The sequence below is a fragment of the Cervus elaphus genome, chromosome 19 (genome assembly GCF_910594005.1).
Source record: "Cervus elaphus chromosome 19, mCerEla1.1, whole genome shotgun sequence".
In the NCBI taxonomy this organism is placed as follows: Eukaryota; Metazoa; Chordata; class Mammalia; order Artiodactyla; family Cervidae; genus Cervus; species Cervus elaphus.
Genome location: NC_057833.1, coordinates 71692614 through 71715894, shown reverse-complemented (window position 1 = coordinate 71715894; position 23281 = coordinate 71692614). Strand labels below are relative to the sequence as shown.

The 23281-nt window shown below is 49.7% G+C and overlaps 1 protein-coding gene across 5 annotated transcripts in view; it reads left to right on the top strand.

The window, feature by feature from the left end:
• Window positions 1-23281, top strand: part of DIP2A (disco interacting protein 2 homolog A) — a 106987-nt gene that overhangs the window by 66828 nt on the left and 16878 nt on the right. For all 5 annotated transcript variants that reach the window (XM_043874002.1, XM_043874000.1, XM_043874001.1 and 2 more), the window contains 8 exons: window positions 9996-10132; window positions 10464-10544; window positions 10974-11101; window positions 13484-13598; window positions 17101-17302; window positions 18058-18167; window positions 18303-18383; window positions 21297-21420. In XM_043874002.1, the coding sequence (XP_043729937.1) occupies window positions 9996-10132; window positions 10464-10544; window positions 10974-11101; window positions 13484-13598; window positions 17101-17302; window positions 18058-18167; window positions 18303-18383; window positions 21297-21420 (978 nt within the window). The remainder of the gene's footprint in view (window positions 1-9995; window positions 10133-10463; window positions 10545-10973; window positions 11102-13483; window positions 13599-17100; window positions 17303-18057; window positions 18168-18302; window positions 18384-21296; window positions 21421-23281) is intronic.

Sequence of the window (23281 nt, the reverse complement as noted above, 5' to 3'; positions counted from 1 at the left end):
AATGTGATGTATTACATTGGTTGATCTTTCAATTTGTTAATGTGATGTATTACATTGGTTGATTTGCGAATATTGAAGAATCCTTGCATCCCTGGGATAAAGCCCACTTGGGCTTTTTTTAATATGTTGTTGGATTCTGTTTGCTAGAATTTTGTTAAGGATTTTTGCATCTATGTTCATCAGTGATATTGGCCTGTAGTTTTCTTTTTTTGTGGCATCTTTGTCTGGTTTTGGAATTAGGGTGATGGTGGCCTCAGAATGAGTTTGGAAGTTTACCTTCTTCTGCACTTTTCTGGAAGAGTTTGAGTAAGACAGGTGTTAGCTCTTCTCTAAATTTTTGGTAGAATTCAGCTGTGAAGCCATCTGGTCCTGGGATTTTGTTCGCTGGAAGATTTCTGATTACAGTTTCGATTTCCATGCTTGTGATGGGTCTGTTAAGATTTTCTCTTTCTTTCTGGTTCAGTTTTGGAAAGTTATACTTTTCTAAGAAGTTGTGTGTTTCTTCCAAGTTGTCCATTTTATTGGCGTATAGTTTCTGATAGTAGTCTCTTTTGATCTTTTGTATTTGTGTTGTCTGTTGTGATTTCTCCATTTTCTTTCTAATTTTGTTGATTTGATTCTTCTCCCTTTGTTTCTTGATGAGTCTGGCTAATGGTTTGTCAATTTTATTTATCTTCTCAAAGAACCAGCTTTTAGCTTTGTTGATTTTGGCTATGGTCTCTTGTGAATGACTTCAGTTTTTTTTAATTTACCAAGGCTAGATTTATGGCCAAGGACATGATCTTTCCTGGAGAGGGTTCCGTGTGTACTTGAGAAAAAGATGAAATTCATTGTTTTGGGGTGAAATGTCCTATAGATATCAATTAGGTCTAACTGGTCCATTGTCTCTTTTAAAGTTTGTGTTTCCAGGTGGCCGGTTAGCTCAGTTGGTTAGAGCATGGTGCTGATAAAGTTTGTGTTTCCTTGCTAATTTTCTGTTTAGTTGATCTATCCATAGGTGTGAGTGGGGTATTAAAGTCTCCCACTATAATTGTGTTACTGTTAATTTCCCCTTTCATACTTGTTAGCATTTGCCTTACATATTGTGGTGCTCCTATGTTGGGTGCGTATATATTTATAATTGTTATATCTTCTTGTTGGATTGATCCTTTGATCATTATGTAGTGTCCTTCTTTGTCTCTTTTCACAGTCTTTATTTTAAAGTCTATTTTATCTGATATGAGTATTGCAACTCCTGCTTTCTTTTGGTCTCCGTTTGCATGAAATATCTTTTTCCAGTCCTTCACTTTCAGTCTGTATGTGTCCCTTGTTTTGAGGTGGGTCTCTTATGGACAACATATATAGGGGTCTTGTTTTTGTATCCATTCAGCCAGTCTTTGTTTTTTGGTTGGGGCATTCAACCCATTTACATTTTAAGGTAATTATTGATGAGTTTGATCCCGTTGCCATTTATTTTGTTGTTTTGGGTTCGAGTTTATACACCTTTTCTGTGTTTCCTGTCTAGAGAAGATCCTTTACATTTGTTGAAGAGCTGGTTTGGTGGTGCTGAATTCTCTCAGCTTTTGCTTGTCTGTAAAGCTTTTGATTTCTCCTTCATATTTGAATGAGATCCTTACTGGGTACAGTAATCTGGGTTGTAGGTTTTTCTCTTTCATCACTTTACATATGTCCTGCCATTCCCTTCTGGCCTGAAGAGTTTCTATTGAAAGATTAGCTGTTATCCTTATGGGAATACCCTTGTGTGTTATTTGTTGTTTTTCCCTTGCTGCTTTTAATATTTGTTCTTTGTGTTTGATCTTTGTTAATTTGATTAATATGTGTCTTGGGGTGTTTCACCTTGGGTTTGTCCTGTTTGGGGCTCTCTAGGTTTCTTGAACCTGGGTAGCTATTTCCTTCCCCATTAAAATGGAAGTTTTCAGCCCTTATCTCCTTGAGTATTTTCTCATGGCCTTTCTTTTTGTCTTCTTCTTCTGGGACTATATGATTCGAATGTTGTGGTGTTTGACATTGTCCTAGAGGTCTCTGAGGTTGTCCTGATTTCTTTTAATTCTTTTTTCTTTTTTCCTCTCTGCTTAATTTATTTCCACCATTCCATCTTCCACCTCACTTATCCTATCTTCTGCCTCCGTTATTCTACTGTTGATTCCCTCCAGAGTGTTTTTCTATCTCAGTTATTGCATTACTCATTATTGATTGACTCTTTTTTATTTCTTCTAGGTTCTTGTTAAACATTTCTTGCATCTTCTCAATCCTTGTCTCCAGGCTATTTATCTGTAACTCCATTTAGTTTTCAAGATTTTGGATCATTTTTACTATCATTATTATGAATTCTTTTTCAGGTAGACTCCCTATCTCCTCCTCTTTTGTTTGACTTGGTGGGCATTTTTCATGTTCCTTTACCTGCTGAGTATTTCTCTGCCTTTTCATCTTGTCTAGATTGCTGTGTTTGGGGTAACCTTTCTGTATTCTGACAGTTTGTGGTTCCTCTTTATTGTGGAGGTTCCTCCCTGTGGTTGGGTTGGACGATTGGCTTGTCAAGGTCACCTGGTTAGGGAAGCTTATATTGGTGTTCTAGTGGGTAGACCTGGATCTCTTCTCTTTAGAGTGCAATGAAGTGTCCAACAGTGAGTTTTGAAGTGTCGATGGGTTTGATATGACTTTGGGCAGCCTGTATATTAAAGCTCAGGGCTATATATAAAGCTCAGGCCTGTGTTGCTGGAGAATTTGCGTGGTATGTCTTGGTCTGGAACTTGTTGACTTTTGGTGGAGCTTGGTTTCAGTATAGGTGTGGAGGCTTTTGGATGAGCTCTTATCGATTAATGTTCCCTGGAGTCAGGAGTTTTCTGGTGTTCTCAGGTTTTGGGTTTAAGCCTCCTGCTTCTGGCTTTCAGTCTTATTCTTACAGTAGCCTCAAGACTTCACCATCCATACAGCACTGATGATAAAATATCTAGGTTAATGGAGAAAAGATTCTCCACAGTGGGGGACACCCAGAAAGGTTCACTGAGTTACATGGAGAAGAGAAGAAGGAGGAGGGAAATAGAGGTGACAGGAGGAGAAGAGGGGAAATCAAAAGGGGAGAGAGCAGTCTAGCCAGTAATCAAATCCCTATGTGCTCTCCACAGCCTGGAACACCCAAAGAGGTTCACAGAGTTACATAGAGAAGAGAAGAGGGAGGAAGGAGATAGAGGTGACCAGGAGAAGAAGAAGCGGGGTCAAAAGGAGAGAGACACATCTAGCCAGTAATCAGTTCCCTAAGTGTTTGCCACAGCCCAGAATGCCCAAAGAGATTCATAGAATTGGGTAGAGAAGAGAAGGGGAGGGAGAAGACAGACGTGAGCTAGGGGGAGAAAAAGGAGAGTCAAAAGGGGGAGAGGGCAATCAAGCCAGTAATCACTCTCCTGCGTAAAAATGGGTACTGAAGATTGGATTCTGAAAGGTACAAAGTTGATAACAAATACCAAAAAGCAAAGATTAAACATCTAGAGTAGAGGTTAGACTCTCAAAAGCACAATATTAAAATCAGAAAAATTATAAAAAATATATATGAAATTTGCTTTAAAAATAGAGTCTTTTTTTTTTTGCAAGGTAATAGTATGTTTAAGTGGGCTTCCCTGGCGGCTCATACAGTAAAGAGTCTGCCTACGGTGTGGGAGACCAGAGTTTAGTTCCTGGGTTGGGAAGATCCCCTGGAGAAGGAAATGGCCACCCACTCCAGTATTCTTGCCTGGAGAGTCCCATGGACAGAGGAGCCTGGTGGGCTACAGTCCATGGGGCTGCAAAGAGTCAGACACGACTGAGCGACTTCACTTTCAGTAGGTTATAAAAATGAAAATCAAAGGGGTAATAAAGGACTTACAATTTTTTTAAATTTAAAAAGTGATAATAGTAAAAATATATCTAGGAATTTCTCTGGAGCTGTTGAGGGCAGTGTGGGGTCAGTTCAGTTTCAGATGATTTCTTGTTCCAGCTTATACTTCTTAAGGTCTACCCCTTCCAGTGTAGTTGGTGTGAACTACAGGGTTTTAATCTGTTGCAGCTGTCACTTCCAAAGTGGTTCCCTCTGTTTCTCTTGGCTTCTTCTGTTTGGAAGTCTCTTCGGTGTCTAATTTCCTCCCTGACACAAGGGGGTGAAGGTGGTCACTTATTTAGGCTCACTTGTTCAGTCGTGCTGCAGCGAGGGAGGAACACTGCAAGCAAATATCACTGGCGTGTGTGGGGAGTGCTTGCAGTGTCTTGGCCACACTGGGTTTGCCCCTGCTCACAGCATGTGTGCTTTCCCAGTCTACACTGCTCAGGCTCCAGGTTGCTCTGCAGGGGAACTCTCTAAAGTGGGTCCTGGGTTGTGTGCCCTTCCCAGGTCTAAGCCGCTCAGGTTCAGGTTCTCGGGTACTCCACAAAGGCACAGACTTGGTTGGGCCTGCGTTTTGTGCCCTTCCCAGGTCCGAGCATCTCAGGCGACCAGGTGGTTGGCGAGAGCACTCTCCCCAGGTGGGTGGTGCAGCTTATCACCTCTCCCATCCCAGCCGCTCAGTTTCCTGGGTGCGCAGCGGAGTGCCGTCTCAGGTGTGACATGTGTCTCCTCTGGGGAGCTGATCTCTGGCTGCAACCCTCTTGGTGGCTGTCAACCGTCAGAATCCCAGGAAGACTTAGTTAGCAACTGGGAGCCTGCTCTCCGGTTGGTAGAGGATGCCGTCTCTCGGCCTGAGATTGCCCCTTTCCGGCTCTGGCTGCTGCCCGCCTGTCTCCCTGCCTCTGGTGGGGGATGGGCCGGTCTGCAGCTGGCTAGCTCTCCTCTGGTATTCACTCAGTCCTTTGATCTGTAAGCGGGCCCAGCGGTGCCTTAGGTTACAGCTTTTTGCGGGAAAGTTCTCTCTCTCTTTTTTCTCTTTTTTTTCTCTCTCTGGCTATCCCACAGTTTGGGTTGCTGTCTCACGTTAGCTCCCTCAGATTGCCCTCAGGGCATTCAGGCCTGGTCCTTACCCCAAGGATGCAACCCGCCCCTCCTTGTTCAGTCCCTGCTTGCTGGTGGTGGACGCGAACATCTGGACTACTTCTCCGGTGGGAGTGCCATTAGGCACGTCATCTGTGGGTTTTATTTATTTATTTTTCCTCCTGGTTATGTTGCCATCTGAGATTTCAAAACTCCCCACAGACCCGCCGGTGAGAGGGTTTCCTGGTGTTTGGAAACTTCTCCTCTTTCACAACTCCCTCCCTGTGACAGGTCTCTGTCCCTAACTCTTTTGTCTCTTTTTTTATCTTTTATATTTTGTCCTACCTCCTTTTTGAAGACAATGGGCTGCCTTTCTGGGTGCCTGGTGTCTTCTGCCAGTGTTCAGAAGTTGTTTTGTGGAGTTTCCTCAGCATTCAAATGATCTTTTGATGAATTTGTGGGGGAGAAAGTGGTCTCCCCGTCCTATTCCTCTGCCATCTTAGGGAGTCAACACAATTTTGCCAGTGAGGAATAAATTTGTTTATTCCTGTAGCATAAAAATCTGTGCTTCGGGATTTGATGAACTCTTGGAAAGCATTTTCTGCATCCTGCTGGTTGTGGTAGCATTTTTCCTGCAAAAGTTGTCGAAATGCTTGAAGAAGTGGTAGTCAGTGGGCAAGAAGTCAGATGAATATGGCAGATAAGGCCAAACTTTGTGGCCTGATTTCATTCAACCTTTGAAGCATTGATTGTGCAGCACGCAGTTGGGCGTTGTCATGGAGAAGAATTGGGGTCTTTCTGTTGACCAATGCCAGCTGCAGGCATTGCAGTTTTTAGTATATCTCATTGATTTGCTGAGCATACCTCTCAGGTGTAATGGTTTCACTGGGGTTCAGAAAGCTGCAGGGGGTCAGACTGGCAGCAAACCACCAAACAGCGACCGTGGCAATTTTTTGGTGCAAGTTTGGCTTTGGGAAGTGGTTTGGAGCTTCTTCTTGGTCCAACCACAGAGCTGATTGTCATATAAAATCCATTTTTTATCTCATGTCTACAGTCCGATTGGTTTGTTGTTATTGTGTAGAATAAGAGAAGATGACACTTTGAAATGATAGTTTTATTTGATTTGCAGTCAGCTCATGAGGCACCCACTTACTGAGCTTTTTCACCTTTCCAATATGCTTCAAATGCTGAACTTCCGTAGAATGGCTGGTGCTGAGCTCTTCGGCAGCTTCTTGTGTAGTTGTAAGAGGGTCAGCTTCGATGATCCTCTCAGTTGGTCATTGCTAACTTCCAGTGGCTGGCCACTACAGTCCTCATCTTCAAGGCTCTCATCTCCTTTGCAAAACTTCTTGAACCAACACTGCATTGTACCTTTGTTAGTAGTTCCTGGACCAAATGCATTGTTGGTGTTGTGAGTTGTCTCCTCTGCTTTACAACCTGTTTTGAACTTGAATAAAAAAAAATCACTCAAAAAAATCACTCGAATTTTTTGTCTAACATAATTTCTTAGCAGAAAAACATAAAGCAAAAAATGTGCATTAAAATGATGTATAACAACCACATTTATTTAAGAATGTATTCCAGTATCAAAAGGCAAAGTTCAACAGTGCAAAACTGATCTTTTGACAGTTAGAGATGTGAGTTGTCTTTCTTCCCTTGCATATATATGTCTACCCCAAACAAGGACTCATCAGTTCTGCAGATGAGCAAATCTTAAAAGACAATGCTGTTAAAGTGCTGCACTCAATATGCCAGCAAATTTGGAAAACTCAGGAGTGGACACAGGACTGGAAAAGGTTAGTTTTCATTCCAATCCCAAAGAAGAGAAATGCCAAGGAATGTTCTAACTACTGCAAAATTGCACTCATTTCACATGTTAGCAAGGTAATGCTGAAAATCCTTCGAGCTAGGCTCCAACAGTACCTGAACTGAGAACTTCCAGATTTGCAAGCTGGATTTAGAAAAGTCAGAGGAACCAGAGATCAAATTGCCAACATCCACTGGATCATAGAAAAAGCAAAGGAATTCCAGAAAAAATCTACTTCTGCTTCATTGACTATGCTAAAACCTTTGACTATGCAGATCACAACAAACAGTGGAAAATTCTTAAAGACATGGGAAAACCAGATCACCTTATCTGTCTCTGAAGAAATCTGTATGCAGCATAAGAAGCAACACTGAGAACTGGGCATGGAACAATGGACTGGTTCCAAATTGGGAAAGGAGTATGTCAAGGCTGTATGTTGTCACCCTGCATATTTAACTTACATTCAGAGTACATAATGTGAAATTCCAGGCTAGATAAAGCTCAAGTTGGAATCAAGATTGCTGGGAGAAATATCAGTAACCTCAGATAAGCAGGTGGCACCAGCCTTATGGTAGAAAGCTAAGAGGAACTGAAGAGCCTCTTGATAAAAGTGAAAGAGAGAGTGAAAAACCTGGCTTGAAACTCAACATTCAGAAAATGAAGATCATGGCATCTGGTCCCTTCACTTCATGGCAAATAGATGGGGAAACAATGGAAACAGTGACAGACTTTATTTTCTTGGGCTCTCAAATCACTGTGGACTGTGAAATTAAAAGACACTTGCTGCTTGGAAGAAAAGCTATGACAAACCTAGACAACTTATTAAAAAGCAGAGACATCACTTTGCCAGCAAATGTCCATCTAGTCAAAGCTATGGTTTTTCCAGTAGTCATGTATGGATATGAGAGTTGGACTGTAAAGAAGGCTGAGTGCCAAAGAATTGATGCTTTTGAACTATGGTGTTGGAGAAAGCTCTTGAGAGTCCCTTGGACTGCAAGGATATCCAACCAGTCCATCCTAAAGGAAATCAGTCCTGAATATTTGTTGGAAGGACTGATGCTGAAGCTCCAATACTTTGCCCCCTCATGTGAAGAGCTGACTCATTGGGAAAACCCTGATACTGGGAAAGATTGAGGGCAGATGGAGAAGGGGAGACAGAGGATGAGATGGTTGGATGGCATCACTGAGTCAATGGACATGAGTTTGAGCAAACTCTGGGAGATAGTGAAGCACAGGGCAGCCTGGCATGCTGCAGTCCATGGGGTCACAAAGAGTCAGACATGACTTAGTGACTGAACAATGACACAAGTTCTGCAGAAGCAGGGACTCAAGGATAAACATCTTATGGAGTAAAGAACAAGGTCTTAGTGATTCTTAGCTTTTCTGAGGTGAACACAGGAATTTTTTAAAAGATTGGTGAAATACTATAAGAGATGATTCTTCTGATTGAAAGTATAAGGACTTCCATAGTGGACTCATTTTATTCTTAACTTGGATCAGAGTCTGTATGTGTGCACATGGTCCTGTGTGTGTGTTCTGCCCTGGGTGTGCGTATATGTGTGCACACATGTGCTTACCCTGGGTGTGTGTGTGAATGTGCACATGTGCTACCCAGGTGTGTGTGTGCTCCCCCAAGGGGTGTGTGTGTGTGTGTGTGCATGCACATGTGCTGCCCCAAATGTGTATGTGGTCCCTTTAGTGGTGTGTGTCTGCATGCATGCACATGTGCCGCCCCAGGTGTGTGTGCACACACTCATGTGCTGCCACAAGTGTGTGTGTGTGTGCACATGTGCTGTCCTGGGTGTGTGTGTGTGTTCATGCTCTGCCCCCCGTGTGTGTGTGTGCGCACATGTGTGGGTGCGCATGTGTTTTTGCTGCTCTGGGTGTGTGTGTGGGTGCTTCCCCTGTGTGTGCATGTGTGTGCACATGTGCAGACGTGTACCCCCCAAGTGTGTGTACATGTGTCTGTGCTGCCCAGGGTATGTGTATTTGTGTGCGTGTACCCCCCCCGTGTGTGTGTGTGTGTGTGTGTGTGCATGCGTGTGGGCCCCTTCCCGTGTCAGTGTGTGTGCTTTTTGCCCTGGGGGTGTGTGTGTGTATGTATGCGTGCATGCTCCCCCAGGTGTGTGTATGTGTGCCTGTGCCCCCCCGTGTGTGTGCACGTGTGTTCTTACTGTCCAGGGTGTGTGTGTGTGTATGTGTGTGTGCATGCTCCCCCAGGTGTGTGTATGTGTGCCTGTGCCCCCCCCCCCCCGTGTGTGTGCACGTGTGTTCTTACTGTCCAGGGTATGTGTGTGTTTGTATGTGTGCGTGCATGCTCCCCCAAGTGTGTGTATTGACAGGACAGGTACAGCTCTGAGTCAGGTGCACAGTCCTGCCCTGAGTCAGCCCCAGGGTTTTGTCCCCAGGACACGCAGGATTTGTGCCTTTTTGTCTGGTTGTGACATGGGAGGTCTCTGTGGGAGGGAGGTTGGACTTTGTGCAAGTGTGTGTATCTAGGGGGCAGACCAGGCAGGGCAGCACCCTTGCTCCCTGCCCCTCTGAGGCCGTGACCTGATCTGTGAACCAGCAGAAGGTTCTGAGACAGGACCGTCTTCCTTGTGTGTCTTCCTCACTCGTCCTGGAAGTGAGAGTCAGTCAGGGAACGCTCAGGCGGAGGTGAAGGCCGGACTTTGCCTGGTACTGTGGGTGTTTGGTTCTTGCCTGAGCAACTGAGTTCCATTCACGGGATGCTGTGCATCCTGGTGTGCGTGTCACTCTCATCAAGGCCTTTCTGGACATCTGCTCAGTGGCCAGGCTGGTAACCGGGGCTGCAGGGGCCAGACAGGCAAGGTCCCCAGAGTCGAGCGCTGGGCCGCAGGTGGCCATGTTGGTGGGGCTGCTGCTTGGTGAAGACAGAAGGGGGTCACTGGGCTGTGGGAGGGGCCGCAGGAGGGACCTGTGCTGGGGTGGGGTTGTCAGGCCTGGAGTGTGAGCCAGCCTCAAAGACGGAGGTGTGCAGTAGCATCTCCCATCTCACAGGGCTCAGGAGGGCAGTGCAGGGTGGCCACGAAGCCCACGTCACTGGGAGCAGTTTCTGTCACCTGCACGAACCACATACAGAACACGCAGGCTCGTGGCCAGAGGGGTGTGGGTCTCCACGGCTGGAGCACGACTGTTGGTGTCCACGCTGTGGGTGCTGTTCACACAGGTCTCTGGTTGGCCCACCTCAGTGTCTGTGTGTGCCTGATCTCCAGGGTTGTTTTCTCTCTTCAGCTAACGTGTGTGTTGTGAAGGTGGAGGGCACCCCTCATCTCTGCAAAACCGATGAAGTTGGAGAGATCTGTGTGGACTCCAGTGCGACGGCGACAGCGTACTATGGGCTGCTTGGGATCACCAAAAACGTCTTTGAGGTCCCTGCAGGTCCCACAGCAGTGGCGGGAGGGCGGGCAAGGTGTGAAGGAGTGTGGCCTTCCTCAGGGTGCCTACAGCCCTGAAGGACCCTGGGTGGCCCAGGGGGGGCGGCCTCGGGTCTGGAGCCATTGGATCCTCAGGAGAATACAGTGCCTTCACAGGGGTGGGAGGGGAAGCCTGGGTCCTGGAGGCCATGCTGGCAGGAGCTTCATGTCAGCTGGTAGGGCCTCTGGCCCCAGCGTGGGATGGGGTTGGGTGGGGAGCCCCGTCCCCTCCAGGGAGATGTGGTGATAGCCCTTCTAGGACTGTTGTCCTCTGCATTCTGTGCAGACTGTCCCGGTCACCGCTGGGGGCGCACCTGTCTCGGACCGACCTTTCACCAGAACGGGGCTTCTGGGCTTCATCGGGCCTGTGAGTGTGCCCTGCTGCCAAACCCGGGCCACCAGCCAGGCTCAGAGCTGGGGAGGGGTCTGTTTGATGTCCGTGGTGCCCAGGCCCCATGACGGAGTTCCATCCGGCCCAGCCGTCAGTGCTGTCATGCTGGGGTTCCCTGTCCACAGCCCTGAGTCCTTTACAGACTTGACCCTCACTGTGTGCCCACCTCTGACCTTCCCTGCCCTGACGCCTGCTCTGGACGCCCCCCCATCCCCACCCCAGCACACCAGGCTTTGGGCCCCTCACCCCGGGTCACCCCACCTGTGTTTCCTGTCGCCGTGGGCTGGGGGCCTGCAGGGCCTGTCTGTGAGTTGCCTGGCCTTCGGGCTGTCGGGTCTCTGTCACAGGCCCTGAGCCACAGGGCCTGCCGTGTGTCCTCTGCCCAACCAGCGTACTTGCCTTCAGGATGACCTGGTCTTCGTCGTGGGCAAGCTGGACGGGCTGATGGTGGTGGGATTTCGCAGACACAACGCGGATGACGTGGTGGCCACTGCGCTGGCCGTGGAGCCCATGAAGTTTGTCTACAGAGGCAGGTGATGCGCGGGTCCCCTTGCCTCACCTTTAGGTTCCTTCTCCACTTAACCCTCGAGAGGTCCCCACAGTGGAAGGAGAGCCCAGTGCTGTGAATACGCAAAACCTATTAACTCCTGTACATTGGAGAACTTCACAAAGAACAGGATGTTTGCAGGAGGATGCCTGAGTCAGAGTCCTCACCATCCGCAGAGTTCACGATTCCTCGAGGGTGAGACCCAGACCAAGACCTGGGCATGGAGACTGGGCCAGCACCACCCAGGAGCTGTGTGCCTGAGGGCAGAACTTCAGGGACGCAGGCTGGAATGGAGGCCTTTCCCTGAGAGTTACCAGGCGCCGTGCTTTCCTGAGGTTGAGTCAGTTTACCTTTCCTGAATGTGTCAGGCAGGCACTTCACAGGTTCTCATCCAGAGAGCAGATAAGGGGGCCCAGCCGGTCAGGGCCCCAGGCGGCTGGGATGGGGAGGAAGGGCCCTGTCTGGCCTGTCCAGCTCAGGGCTCTGTCCTGGAGGAGGGGCTCCATTCCTGGTTGGCCGACTCAGCCACCTGTTTCATTTTATTCTTCTCATGGGAGTGCATCTATTACTCAAACAAGGGTGCCTGTGAGCCTGGCCAGAGCCTTCCTGTGAATATGTTGTTGTTCAGTCACTCAGTCATGTCCATCTCTTTGTGACCCCATGGGCTGCAGCACGCCAGGCTTCCCTGTCCCTCACTATTTCCCAGAGTTTGCTCAAACTCATGTCCACTATACCTTAAAGAAATCATCAGGGACTTCTTGCCAGTGAGGGGTCAGCATGGCTGCCGGCCCTTGCCCAGGTTGGGGTGATGACCCCGTGGATGACTGACCACCTGGGGGAAGCCAGCTGGGCAGGTGGCCCTGGTGGGTGTGTGCATCTTGGAGCTGGGGCACAGGGCACACACAGAAGCTAGAGGCACTGTGAGCACAGGTGTCCATGGAGGGGACGCTGGGCAGCCCGCACGTGCTCCCGCTATGTCAGGGAGACCGCCTGGCATGGCCAGCGATACCCGATGACACCTGGAGGGGACACTGGGCAGCCCGCACGTGCTCCCGCTATGTCAGGGAGACCGCCTGGCGTGGCCAGCGATACCCGATGACACCTGGAGGGGACGCTGGCCCAGTGGCTGACTGGGGTGTGGGTGGAAGCGTCTGTGGCTGGAGAGGCGACCTGTCTGCCTTCACCACAGAGGAGCTGAGCACTGGGCGGATACCTGCAGGAACTGTTGCAATTTGAGGCCAAGGCACCACACAGACCAGTTGTTCAGAAGGTGGAATAAATGTGGGGCAGAGGCGGCCGGGGAGGGAGCTGATAAGCTAGAAAGCCAGAAGAAGAAACTGCTCTGAAAGTGAAGAAACAGAAAGTCTAAAAAATTGAGAGAAAAGTGAAGCGAGTGGGGCTGGCATCCAGACAGTAACCTTAGGGAGGGGAGGGGGTGCATGTGTGAACCTGAGGCTGGAGGAGGTAGCCACGGGGCGGGTCTCCAGCCAGGATACACCAGATGCCCCAGAAGAGGGCCTGGAGTGAAAGGATGACATGCAGTGTGATGTTTAAGGTTTTCAGAGGAACTTTTAGCCTAGGTTTTAATATATTCATCCCAAGATGTCACTTAATTGTGCAGTTGCAGTGAAAATGTTCTTGGGTATATAGATTTTAGAAGTTTTGTAACAAAGACTGTTTTTGTGAAAACGCTTTCAGGTAAGGTACTAAGAGAAATAAGACAGATGAAAGTGAGGAAATGTTAAAACTGGGTGAAGCTTGTATAAAAGAGAAGGAGTGTGTGTGTGTGTGTGTGTGTGTATGTGTGCATGTGTGCACTTGCGTGCTCAGTGGCCAGAAGAATGAGTGAGCAGGTAGGTCCATGAGGCCCCAGGCTCGCGTGGCAGACATTCCAGCTACTGGTCTTGTGAGGGAAAAGAATCTACTTGAGTCTAAAGGAAGAAAAGGCAACGCACAGAAAAGGTGAACATGTTGAATTCTTCAGTAAGACATGAAATACAAGTCCACAGACGTCAGTCACAGATGTGAGCAGAGTCACGCACGGTGAGAGATTTCATCAGCTGGACTGAAAAATTATGTAATTAATAGATCTCCTGGACACACATTTTTACATGAAGAAATCATCTCATGGCTTAACATTACAATTAAGGAGAAATTTCTTTAATAGCGTGAGCCTCGTCTTTTCTCTGCACCCAGGTCCTGTCTGCTTTGTGAATGGAAACTCATTTTTCCACATTGGAGGAGGTTTGGTTCCTTTTACGTTCTGTGGACCACGTCTCCCTCCAGCCCCACTGCAGTTTCCATCTCGTGGGGTGGGGTGTCCGCACCCAATCATGCCGGGTGGTCATCGCTTCCCTTCCTCCCCCAGGATCGCCGTGTTCTCCGTGACAGTGCTCCATGATGACCGGATCGTGCTGGTGGCGGAGCAGCGGCCTGACGCCTCAGAGGAGGACAGCTTCCAGTGGATGAGCCGCGTGCTGCAGGTGGGCGTGGGCCCACGGCTCCGCCGGCCCCGGGGTGTGGAGCAGGCACTGGGCTCCGACGGTGCCATGTTCCTGCAAATGTGTGCTGCAGCTGGAGGTGTGTCCCACCTCGCGATGCCCACACGCTGCCACTCCCTGCACATCCACATTCGTTTTCTTAAATACTAACCTAGAAGCAGCAACTCTTTTGCGGGGCTGGGAGTGAACCTTGCCTCAGTGAAGAGCACAAGACTGTACGTGCGGTCAGGGAACGTAGTTTACTTAGCTCACTGAGTATAACTTACACATGGAAAGAGCAGGTTTGCAGGGGTCCAGACTCTGAATTTTGACAGGTGTACACGCCCCGGTAACCACAGCTGAGAGCACTCGCACCATTCGGGGAGCCACCCGCCGCTGTGTCTCGGGGGCTGAGCTCTGCCCCCCACCAAGGGCGTCCTACAACCAAGCCTCAGTGTGGGCGCCTGATCCGATTGTCTTTCTCAGTGGCGCATTCATGAGGTTTCTTGTGGTATGTGCGTCAGTGGCTCATCCCTTTTTATTGCTGAGTTGTGTTTCCTTTGCTTGTTTGTCCATATCTTGGTGACACTGGGTTGTTGGTTTGGGGCTGTTACAGATAAGGCTGCTGTGGACAATGGTGTCTGTCCAAATCTCTGAGTGAGTTCAGTCCCGGCAGCTCTCCAGAGAGCCCCCTGGTGTCCCAGTAGCTTTGGGCAGTTGTGTGGCATGTGCTCGGCCTCGGCCCCCAGGGTAAGGACACGCCTACGAAGCAGAGCAAGTCCAGCATCAGGGAGACGAGAGAGCCCTGAGTGTCAGAGGACCAGTTTTTCTACTGATGCTGACAACATTTATACTTAGTGAAGATGTTTAATATTTCATTGTGGAATATTACTAATATACCAGTCATACAAAGAAGAGTGTAACAGCCCCCGTGTGTCCACCAGCAGCCTCAATCAACACTGACCAGTCCAGGAACCATCTGTACCCCACCTGCACTCCCAGCTTCTCCCTCAGGAGGGCTTTGAAGCAAATCCCAGACTCAGAGATTTTACCTGTAAATTTTAGTATTTATTTCTTTATTAAAGGAGTGCCAGTATCACATCTTAAAAATAAACAATAATCCTTATCAGATGCATTTTTACAGATCTCTTCTCCCATTCGATAGGTTTGTCTTGTTTTGTTGGTGGTTTCCTTTCCTGTGCAGAAGGCTTCTAGTTTGACACGAATCCACCTGTTTATTTTTGCTCTTGTTGCCTTTGCTTTTGGTGTTAAATCCAAAAAACCATCACCAAGACTAACATCAAGTTTACTGTAGCCTATGTTTTATTCTAGTATTATCAGTTCAGGTCTTATATCCAAGTCCTCAGTCTACTTTGAGTTAGTTTTGTGTGTGGTGTCCAGTTTTTCCAATGCCATTTATTGAAGGCACTCTCTTCCCATTGTCTGTCCTCATCTCCTTTGTCATAAAGAAGCAACCGTGTGAGTGTGAGATTACTCCTGGGCTCCCTTCTGCTCCGTTGATCCATATTTTTGTGCCAAGTCCACACTGCTTTGATTACTGCAGCTTTACGATGTTTGAAGTCAGGGAGCATGGTACCTATAGCTTTGTACCTCTTTCTTAAGACTGCTTTGGCGACCCAGGGTCTTGTGGTTCTCTGCAAGTGTTAGGAGTGTTTATTCTAGTTTCGTGAAGAACATCATGGGTATTTTTATAGCGATTGCATTAAATCTGCAGATGACTTTGGGGTAGTATGGACTTTTTAACAATAGTAATTCTTCCGATTCATAAACTCAGAATGTCTTTACATTTAGTTGTGTTTTTTTCAGTTTCTTTCATCAGTCCCTCACAGTTTTAAGTATACATGTGTCCCTCATCTCCTTGGTTAAATTTATTCCTGAGCATTTTAGTTCTTTCTGATGTATTTAAATACTTAGTCACTATTCAGGTTTCCCAAATTACCTAATGTTCAATATGTTTGTTAAACTCAGGATCAAAATAAGGTAAAAGCTTATTTTACCTTAAATAAAGGTAAAATATTGGTTGGTCCAGGTTTTTAAGTCTTCTTTAATGTGCAGACTCTTCCTTGTTTTATTTTTCTTGCAGTTTGTTTCTTCACAGGTTAGCCTGGTTCACCTCCCAGTCTGGGCTCTGACGGCTCTGCCTCGTGGTCCTGTCTCTGTCCTCCTCTCTCCCCTGTGTCATTGGGTAGATCTTGAGGCCTGGCCTGACTCAGGCTCGATTTGCTGGCCAGGGGCCTCATGGGAGGTGGATATTCTGTCCACTGGCTTGGTAGGGCTTCAAGGGAGGGGAGGCGTTTTAATTCAGTCATTCCTTGCCCATTGGTAATGCAACTGCTTTGAAAGTGTCTTCTACAAAGAGTGCTGTGTCCTCTGAAGTCACCAGGGGACCTGGAGTGAAGGTTGTGCAGGAAAGTGAGATCCAGGGTTGATTTCTGGATCCTGCACTGGCAGCGTGGAGTAGCTCTGGTTTTTGTCTCCCTGTGAACTAGTGGTTGTAGTAACTATATTTATATGTCAGTGGGAGCCTCTCTGGATTGGCTCCTGAGTCCTCTCCACACACCTCTGGGTTCTGGGGGGTCACATGGAGAGCAGGAAGCTGGATGCCAGGGGGTGGGGGGGCATCTCATGTCCCAGACCTGGCACAACTGGGACCCTCGAGGCCCTGCTGCCTCCAAGAAATGGACTTGGGGCCACAGTCTGGGCAGTGGACAGAGTAGGAACTGGACAGAGCAGATCCTCTGCCTGTAAGATCACCCACACCATGCGTGAGTTTATGCTGCTGGTTCCAACTAAGTTTGAAGGCCTCAGAGTTTTCCTTGACTCTCTGACCTTTCTCCATGATGAAAGGTTGCAATGGTGATGACTCCAGCAGAAGTAATCATGTCCTGGCGACAGGCTGCACACACTCCAGTCTCCATGCAACCTCTCTAGTGTGAGGTTTTGAGCACAACTTAGGATGTTTTTCAATTTGCCAATAGGGTGTATCCCTCTAGGACGGAATCAGTCAGATTGCTGTGTTTAAAGTCACTTTAAGTAGATTCTGTCTGAGGGGTGTGCCAACCTGATCCACTTCAGTTGAGTTCATTTGTTCTATTTTACTGTCAGTTGTTAGGGATTGGTTTTTAAGTTTTAAGTTTTTTGGACATAAAATATTTACATGGTTCCAACTCTGAAAGCAAAGTGTATTCAGAGGAGCCTGGCTTCTGTCCTCTGTCCACGCTTCTCCCACAGGAAGTCAGTGTCTGCTTTGATGGCTTTTTCTAATGTGAGCAGTTACAGATTTATGTTGGAGTGTGCACATGCACACGTGTGTATAAATGCTAGGAAATGCACACTTGTCTCACAATGTTTCTCTTAGCAAAACGCCGCAGAGGTCACTGTCTGCTTGACCTTTGGGTTTGGGTGTTCTGACCCTCCTGTAGCTCCCAGCCTGGAGTTGGTCACATGTGCTCAAGCGCAGGCCCCTGTCTCATGCTCCCTCCAGGCCATCGACAGCATCCACCAGGTGGGCGTGTACTGTCTGGCCCTGGTTCCTGCCAACACCTTGCCCAAGGCTCCTCTCGGTGGGATTCACGTTTCTGAAACCAAGCAGCGCTTCCTGGAGGGGATGCTGCACCCATGTAACGTGTTGATGTGCCCTCACACATGTGTTACCAACCTTCCCAAGCCTCGGCAGAAGCAGCCAGGTTAGTGCACATCACAGCACATCTACTGCTTCTGTAGACAGTGGCAGCCACGCTTGTGTTTAAGGGCGCAGGCCTGTTGAACCCTCTGTCCCTGGGGTTGGAGCTGAGAGCCAGAGTGAACAGCACAGCAGGTCAGTCCCCACCTCCTGCTCCCTGGAAGGAGCACATCCCCACCCCCCAGTGTGGGGGGCCCCCGTGGCACTGGATGCAGCCTAGCGTCTGGGCTGTGGAGGCTGCACGGTGGCCCCAGGGGCAGAAATGATGCCCAAGAGCAGACCTGGAGCTTGGGATCTGAAGAGCCGTGGGGCGGCCACCACAGCCAGCCGTGGGGGCCAAGGGCGCTGTGCGTGCCGCTGCCCAGCACTGCGATCTGCTGCAGCGGCCAGGCAGTGCCTGGGAGCTTCCCTTCCCTGGTGGGACTCTCGTGTGTTCCGTTCCTTTGGCAATGTAAGTCTTAAGTAAATGCTAATGACTCTTGTTGATTATTAAATATATTAAATACCATTAAGTGAAGCACATTTAATCAGTAAAGCAATGAAATGTACTACGAGTTTAGCTGTGGCTAAGGCCGGGATATCCGCCTCGTGCTGAATGTGTTAATCGGGTTCGCTTCTGAGAGCGAGGTTCTCTCTGTCACTCAGTACCACCCTCCTACCTGGTTCCTGACCCTGTATTGTAGTGAAGAGGGAGTTGCCTGCCCGTTCAGGTTACCTGTCAGAGTCATCGCTTCTCACTCAGGTCCCCTCGTGTTCCAGAGGTTGGACCTGCCTCCATGATTGTTGGGAACCTGGTCGCCGGGAAGAGAATTGCTCAGGCCTCAGGGAGGGAGCTGTCTCACCTGGAGGACAGTGACCAGGCAAGGAAGGTAAGGGGGTGGCGTGGGGGGAGGTGGTGCCCAGGAAGCCACCAGGCCTGACCCTTCCCCACCCAGGGGTGGGGTGGGGGCTGAAGAGGTGCCTGGGACGGCACCAGGCCTGACCCCTCCCTGCCCCTCCCGCAGTTCCTGTTCCTGCCCGATGTGCTGCAGTGGCGGGCCCACACCACCCCCGAACACCCGCTGTTCCTGCTGCTCAATGCCAAGGTGAGGCGGGCACTGCTGCGGTGGGCCGTGCTGCCCGTGTGGGCGAGGGCCCATGTCACACTCCAGCCATGTGCTCAGGTCTCACCGGAGGACAGCGCTCCTTGACCTCCAGGCTCCCGGCTGGCGTCACGTTTGTTAGTCGCTCAGTCATGTCCGACTCTTTTTGACCCCATGGACTGTAGCCAGCCAGGCTCCTGTGTCCATCGCATTCTCCCGGCAAGAATACTAGAGTGGGTTGCCATTTCCTTCTCCAGGGGATCTTCCTGACTCAGGGATTGAACCCAGGTCTCCTGCATTGCGGGCAGACTCTTTACCGTCTGAGCCACCAGGGACATCCGGGTGGTGTCATTCTCTTCGTGGAAACCTCAGCTTCCACAAGCCACAGTCACATTTCTGTGGATTTGTATTTAACAGGGAAATTCTCATTACCTTGTATTTCGATTATGAAGAGTATGCTTGTAAATGGGGCTTCGCTGGTGACTCAGATGGTAAAGAATCTGCCTGCAATGCAGGAGACCCGGTTTCTATCCCTGGGTCGGGAAGATCCCCTGGGGGAGGAAATGGCTACCCACTTCAGTATTCTTGCCTGGAGAATTCCATGAACAGAGGAGCCTGGCGGACTTCAGCCCATGGGGTTGCAAAGAGTTGGACACAGCTGAGTGACTGACACTTTCTTTCACTTTTCACTTTCACGCATGTAAATTCTCCTAAGTAAACTAAAAACAAATGTTTATTTTGTAAAAAGTACTTTAGACCTTCTTCCTTTGTTTGTAGCTATAACACAACAAATAGGGCTTACAGCCCTAATCCTAGTAACTTTCAGTGGGTGTTAGATGGTACCAGGAGCTTCTCAGGTATAAAAGAGAAACTGTAAGTTATGGGCCAGTAGACAAACTGTGAAAACAGAGAGTAACCACGACCACTTTGCATGACTCACTGTTAGATGTGTCCCGACCCAGGAGGACGCATGTGCTCTGACGTCTTAGCAGCTCCAGGCTGGTTCTCAGAACTGCTTACTATTGGCCACTGTTTTTTCATTCAAAAAATATTGATCAATATCTGCTACATATACAGTGTTAAATAAGATTTTTTAAAAAAGGCCCCGGTTCCCCAGACGCTGAAGCAAGTCTTCCTGCTAGAAAACCAGTGCTCAGGAGAGGTGCTGTCTTGCTGCTCACATGTATCTGCAGACCTGGACAGTATTCTGGAGACATTTGTTTATGATTGATTGAATTTCGAAGACAATAAGTAGCACTGACCAAGATAAAGTCAGCTTGTGGGAGAACCTTAAGATGGGTGCAGCAGGGACTCTAAGGCTTTCGAGGCTGGGTTTACCCTCAGTGTGTGCTGGGGGCCTGGACGTGAGCCTGAGGGTGTGATGGTTTAGTTCAGTTGTTAAGTCCTGTCCAACTCTTGCGACCCCGTGAATTGGGAACCTACCAGGCTTTTCTGTCCATGGGATTCTCCAGGCAAGAATACTGGAGTGGGTTGCCATTTCCTTCTCCAGGGGATCTTCCCAACCCAGGAATCGAACCCAGGTCTCTTGCATTGCAGGCAGATTCTTTACCGTGATGGGGTCCACAATTCTAGGTGATTCCTATGGGTTGTAAGAGGCTGAGGATGGGAGCAGGGGGCCAGGGCCGTGGTCCAGGCACAAGCTAGCCATTCAAAGAAGAGGACAGGGGCTTTGGATGAGTGTGAGGTGTGGTTGGAGGCAGGCTTGTGGGACATGAGGGCGGCCTGGGTGCAGACCAAGTGTCTGTGCAGATGGGGCGTTTCTCAGGGAGGAGGGACCACCAGTGGGAGTGTGCAGAGCCGCCACCAGGCCTAGGGTCGGCCACCAGTGCTCACGATTGTCTTTACAGCTAAGAGCTTGGGAGGGCCCTGCAGATCCTTTCCAAAACCTTGTAAATTTTTGCATTTCTTCTGGTTTGTCAGCCTCCTCAGGTTTGAATTGTCCTTAGGACCTGAGGATGTGCTGGCCTTTGACCTGGGAGGAAGCCTGTGCCTCTGCAGGTGGTGTCCCTGGCATGAGGTGGCCCCTGGCCTTGGGGACTGGCAGAGCTCTGGGCCTTTGGGCTCCAGCATGTGCCTGGTGTGGCGCTCTGAACCTCAGCTTGGGTGTGAGGAGTGAGTCTGACCCACCCTGCGAAGCCCCCAGGCCTGTGTGCTGGGGCCCCAGCCGAGGAGTGGTGAGAGTTTAGATGCTCCACCGGGCCGTCCTGGAGGGTAGTGGTGGTTAGTTAGGCTGAGTGGCACTGTGATTCTCCTAAGGACCGAGAGCATGGGGTCGGCAGGGGGAGGGAGGGCTAGATTGGAGCTGGTCCCGGCCCAGCTGTCCTCTGCAGAGACTGGGTGTGGGGCAGCCCTACCAGCCACCCGTCCGCTCAGGCTCCCTGAAAGACCCGCCTGTGGTGACCCAGGGCTTGGAGCTGGTGGGTGGGGCGACTGAGCGTGCGTCAGGGTTCAGTTCAGGGATGTTTGTTTACTGCTTACTATTTACTTTTGTGTGTTGATGTCCAGGAAAAGGGCTGCTTCTAGAGAGGGAAAGGATAGAATTGGGGGTGTATGTGGAGCGGTGATGATTTATTTTATAAAAGAGATATTGAAACAATGTGGCAGAACACTAGGTAATGAAAAAGTGGATGGCTGCTCGTCACATTATTCTTTACAGTATTTTTATATGTAAAATATTTTATCATAACAGCCGAAAGGGCTTCTTCACTCGCCAAGTCTGCCTGTGGTGGACGAGCAGTCTCTGGGAGGCACAGAGGCCAGGGAGGCAGCAGGCAGAGCTCGGGTGGCACCCGTCCTGGCCCCTGGCCACAGGGTCTCAGATGCAGGCTGCGGGTGGAGTGTCCACGTTCCCCACCCCCCACGCCCGGCTCAGCGTGCCCACGATTGCTTTCCTAGGGCACAGTCACCAGCACCGCAACCTGCGTCCAGCTCCACAAAAAGGCCGAGCGAGTGGCCGCTGCTCTGACGGAGAAGGCGAGGCTCAGCGCCGGGGCCCATGTGGCCCTGGTCTACCCTCCAGGTAAGACCCGTGGGCCCTGCCCCCCTGAGCCCCCACCCTCGCCCGCCCTCTGTCCATGTCTGTACCCTGTGAGCACCCGCGGTGAGCTGTGAGTCCAGCCCTGCCCGTCGAGGTGCAGCCTGCCTTCTTCTTGCTCTTCTCACCAAGCTGTTCTTTCCCTCCCTCCCCCCACCCTGTTTTATTACCAAAAACAAAGCGACCAGGTCAGATGACGGATTTTGGCCTTTCCTGGCCCAACACCGGCTCCACTCTCCTAAAGTAGCCTCTGTCCTGACCTCCACAGTCATCAGTCCTCCCATTTCCTTATAGCTTGACCTCCCACAATGAACATCATTGTTATCACAGTCCAGTCCAGTTCTCTTCAGCTCTGATATATTTTTAGTCTCCTGTGACCTGCAGGCTGTCCTCTTTCCGTCTCTCCCTGGGTCCTGAGCATTCCTGCTGTCCGGAGTGGCTTGTGTGTGCCGGGCGGCTGCTCCTGGGCTCCCACGAGGAACCCCGCATCAGACTCACTCCCCTTGCAAGACCCTGAGCACCCTCGGGTGCTTCCTCCTTTTGTAGAATTAGCACATTAGCACCTATCCATGAGCTTGTCCCACGTTCATTAACTCCTTAGGGGTCACTAAATGGTGGTGTGTTAACTCTGACCAGCCATAAAACTAAACAGACACTTCCCCTGATTAGGATCTGGTCACCCAGTGGTAGAATTCGCTGTGAAAGGCGGGATGCTGCGTCTCTGCTGCTGTCAGTGAAATGAGCTCTGCACCCTTTCGCGCTCCCGTGGGAGCTGCTTCTGGGCTCTTGGGTGTCACCTCCCATCCTGAACTTGCCTCTTTCGTTTGCTGGAACCAGGTGCTTGGCCAGCTCTCCATGGAGCCTGTTGTTGGCAGCACCAGTCTGGGCACTGGGAGCTCATCCTTCCTGGGCTGGCCGCTGTCCCATTAACCCTTTCTGTGATCAGAGTTCCAATTTGAAAATGAGAGTCATTGCTTCTCTTAGAGGCAGTGCCTCCTGAGTTCATGCTGTCCCACTCGTTCAGACTCAGGATTATAGGTTTTCATAGAACCTCATCTCCATGATATCTCTGTCTCCGTTTGTACCGAGGGTCCTGACTTCAGGCTGGGAGTCTGTAGAACTCACATGTGCCCAGACCACTCACATGCTTCATCCTGTGTCACATGCAGGACCCCCAAATAATGGCAGTCATACATGACCGCCCCCCCCCCACCCCATGTGAGTTTTCACACAGGCTTCCTCCACCCACTTTCCCTGTAGCTGTGCTGTCTCACGGGGTGGTGGGGTGGAGGGGACACTGCGAAGCTGGCCTCTCCTCACCCGCAGCCCGCCAGGCCTGTGTTCGGGGCCCTCCAGCCACGCACACATCCGTCTTTCCGTTCCGATGGTACTGTTGCGTTGTCTCTGATGAGTTTCTCAGGGAGGTCCGTGGGGACACTGTCCCCTGAGCTCTGGCCTGTTGCTGCCAGTCTGCACACTTTGTGGTGAGCGTCGTACCTGCTGGGGCCTCAAACGTGCCCATTTTCTCCCAGCCTCATGCGTCGGGTTGGACTATGATCTGTTTTTCTTCTTCTGTGACTCACTTGCACTTTTGCTCTCAGTGGTAGAAGGACACTTTCCCTTCTAAAAGTCCACCATGTGGTTGTGACATTGTTTACAGGTCAGTGTTCCCGCATGGAAGGCAGCTGTGCTCACCACCCTCTCTCCAGGCAGGGCCACTCAATATGTAAAGTGCCTGTGAATACCAAGCTGCAAGCCTGCCTTCTAATCTCGGGGGAGTTTTCTTGAATCACAGAGTCTTCTCTCTGCCCTTGCTTGGATTTTCTTGGCGTTCATTCTCCTTGCT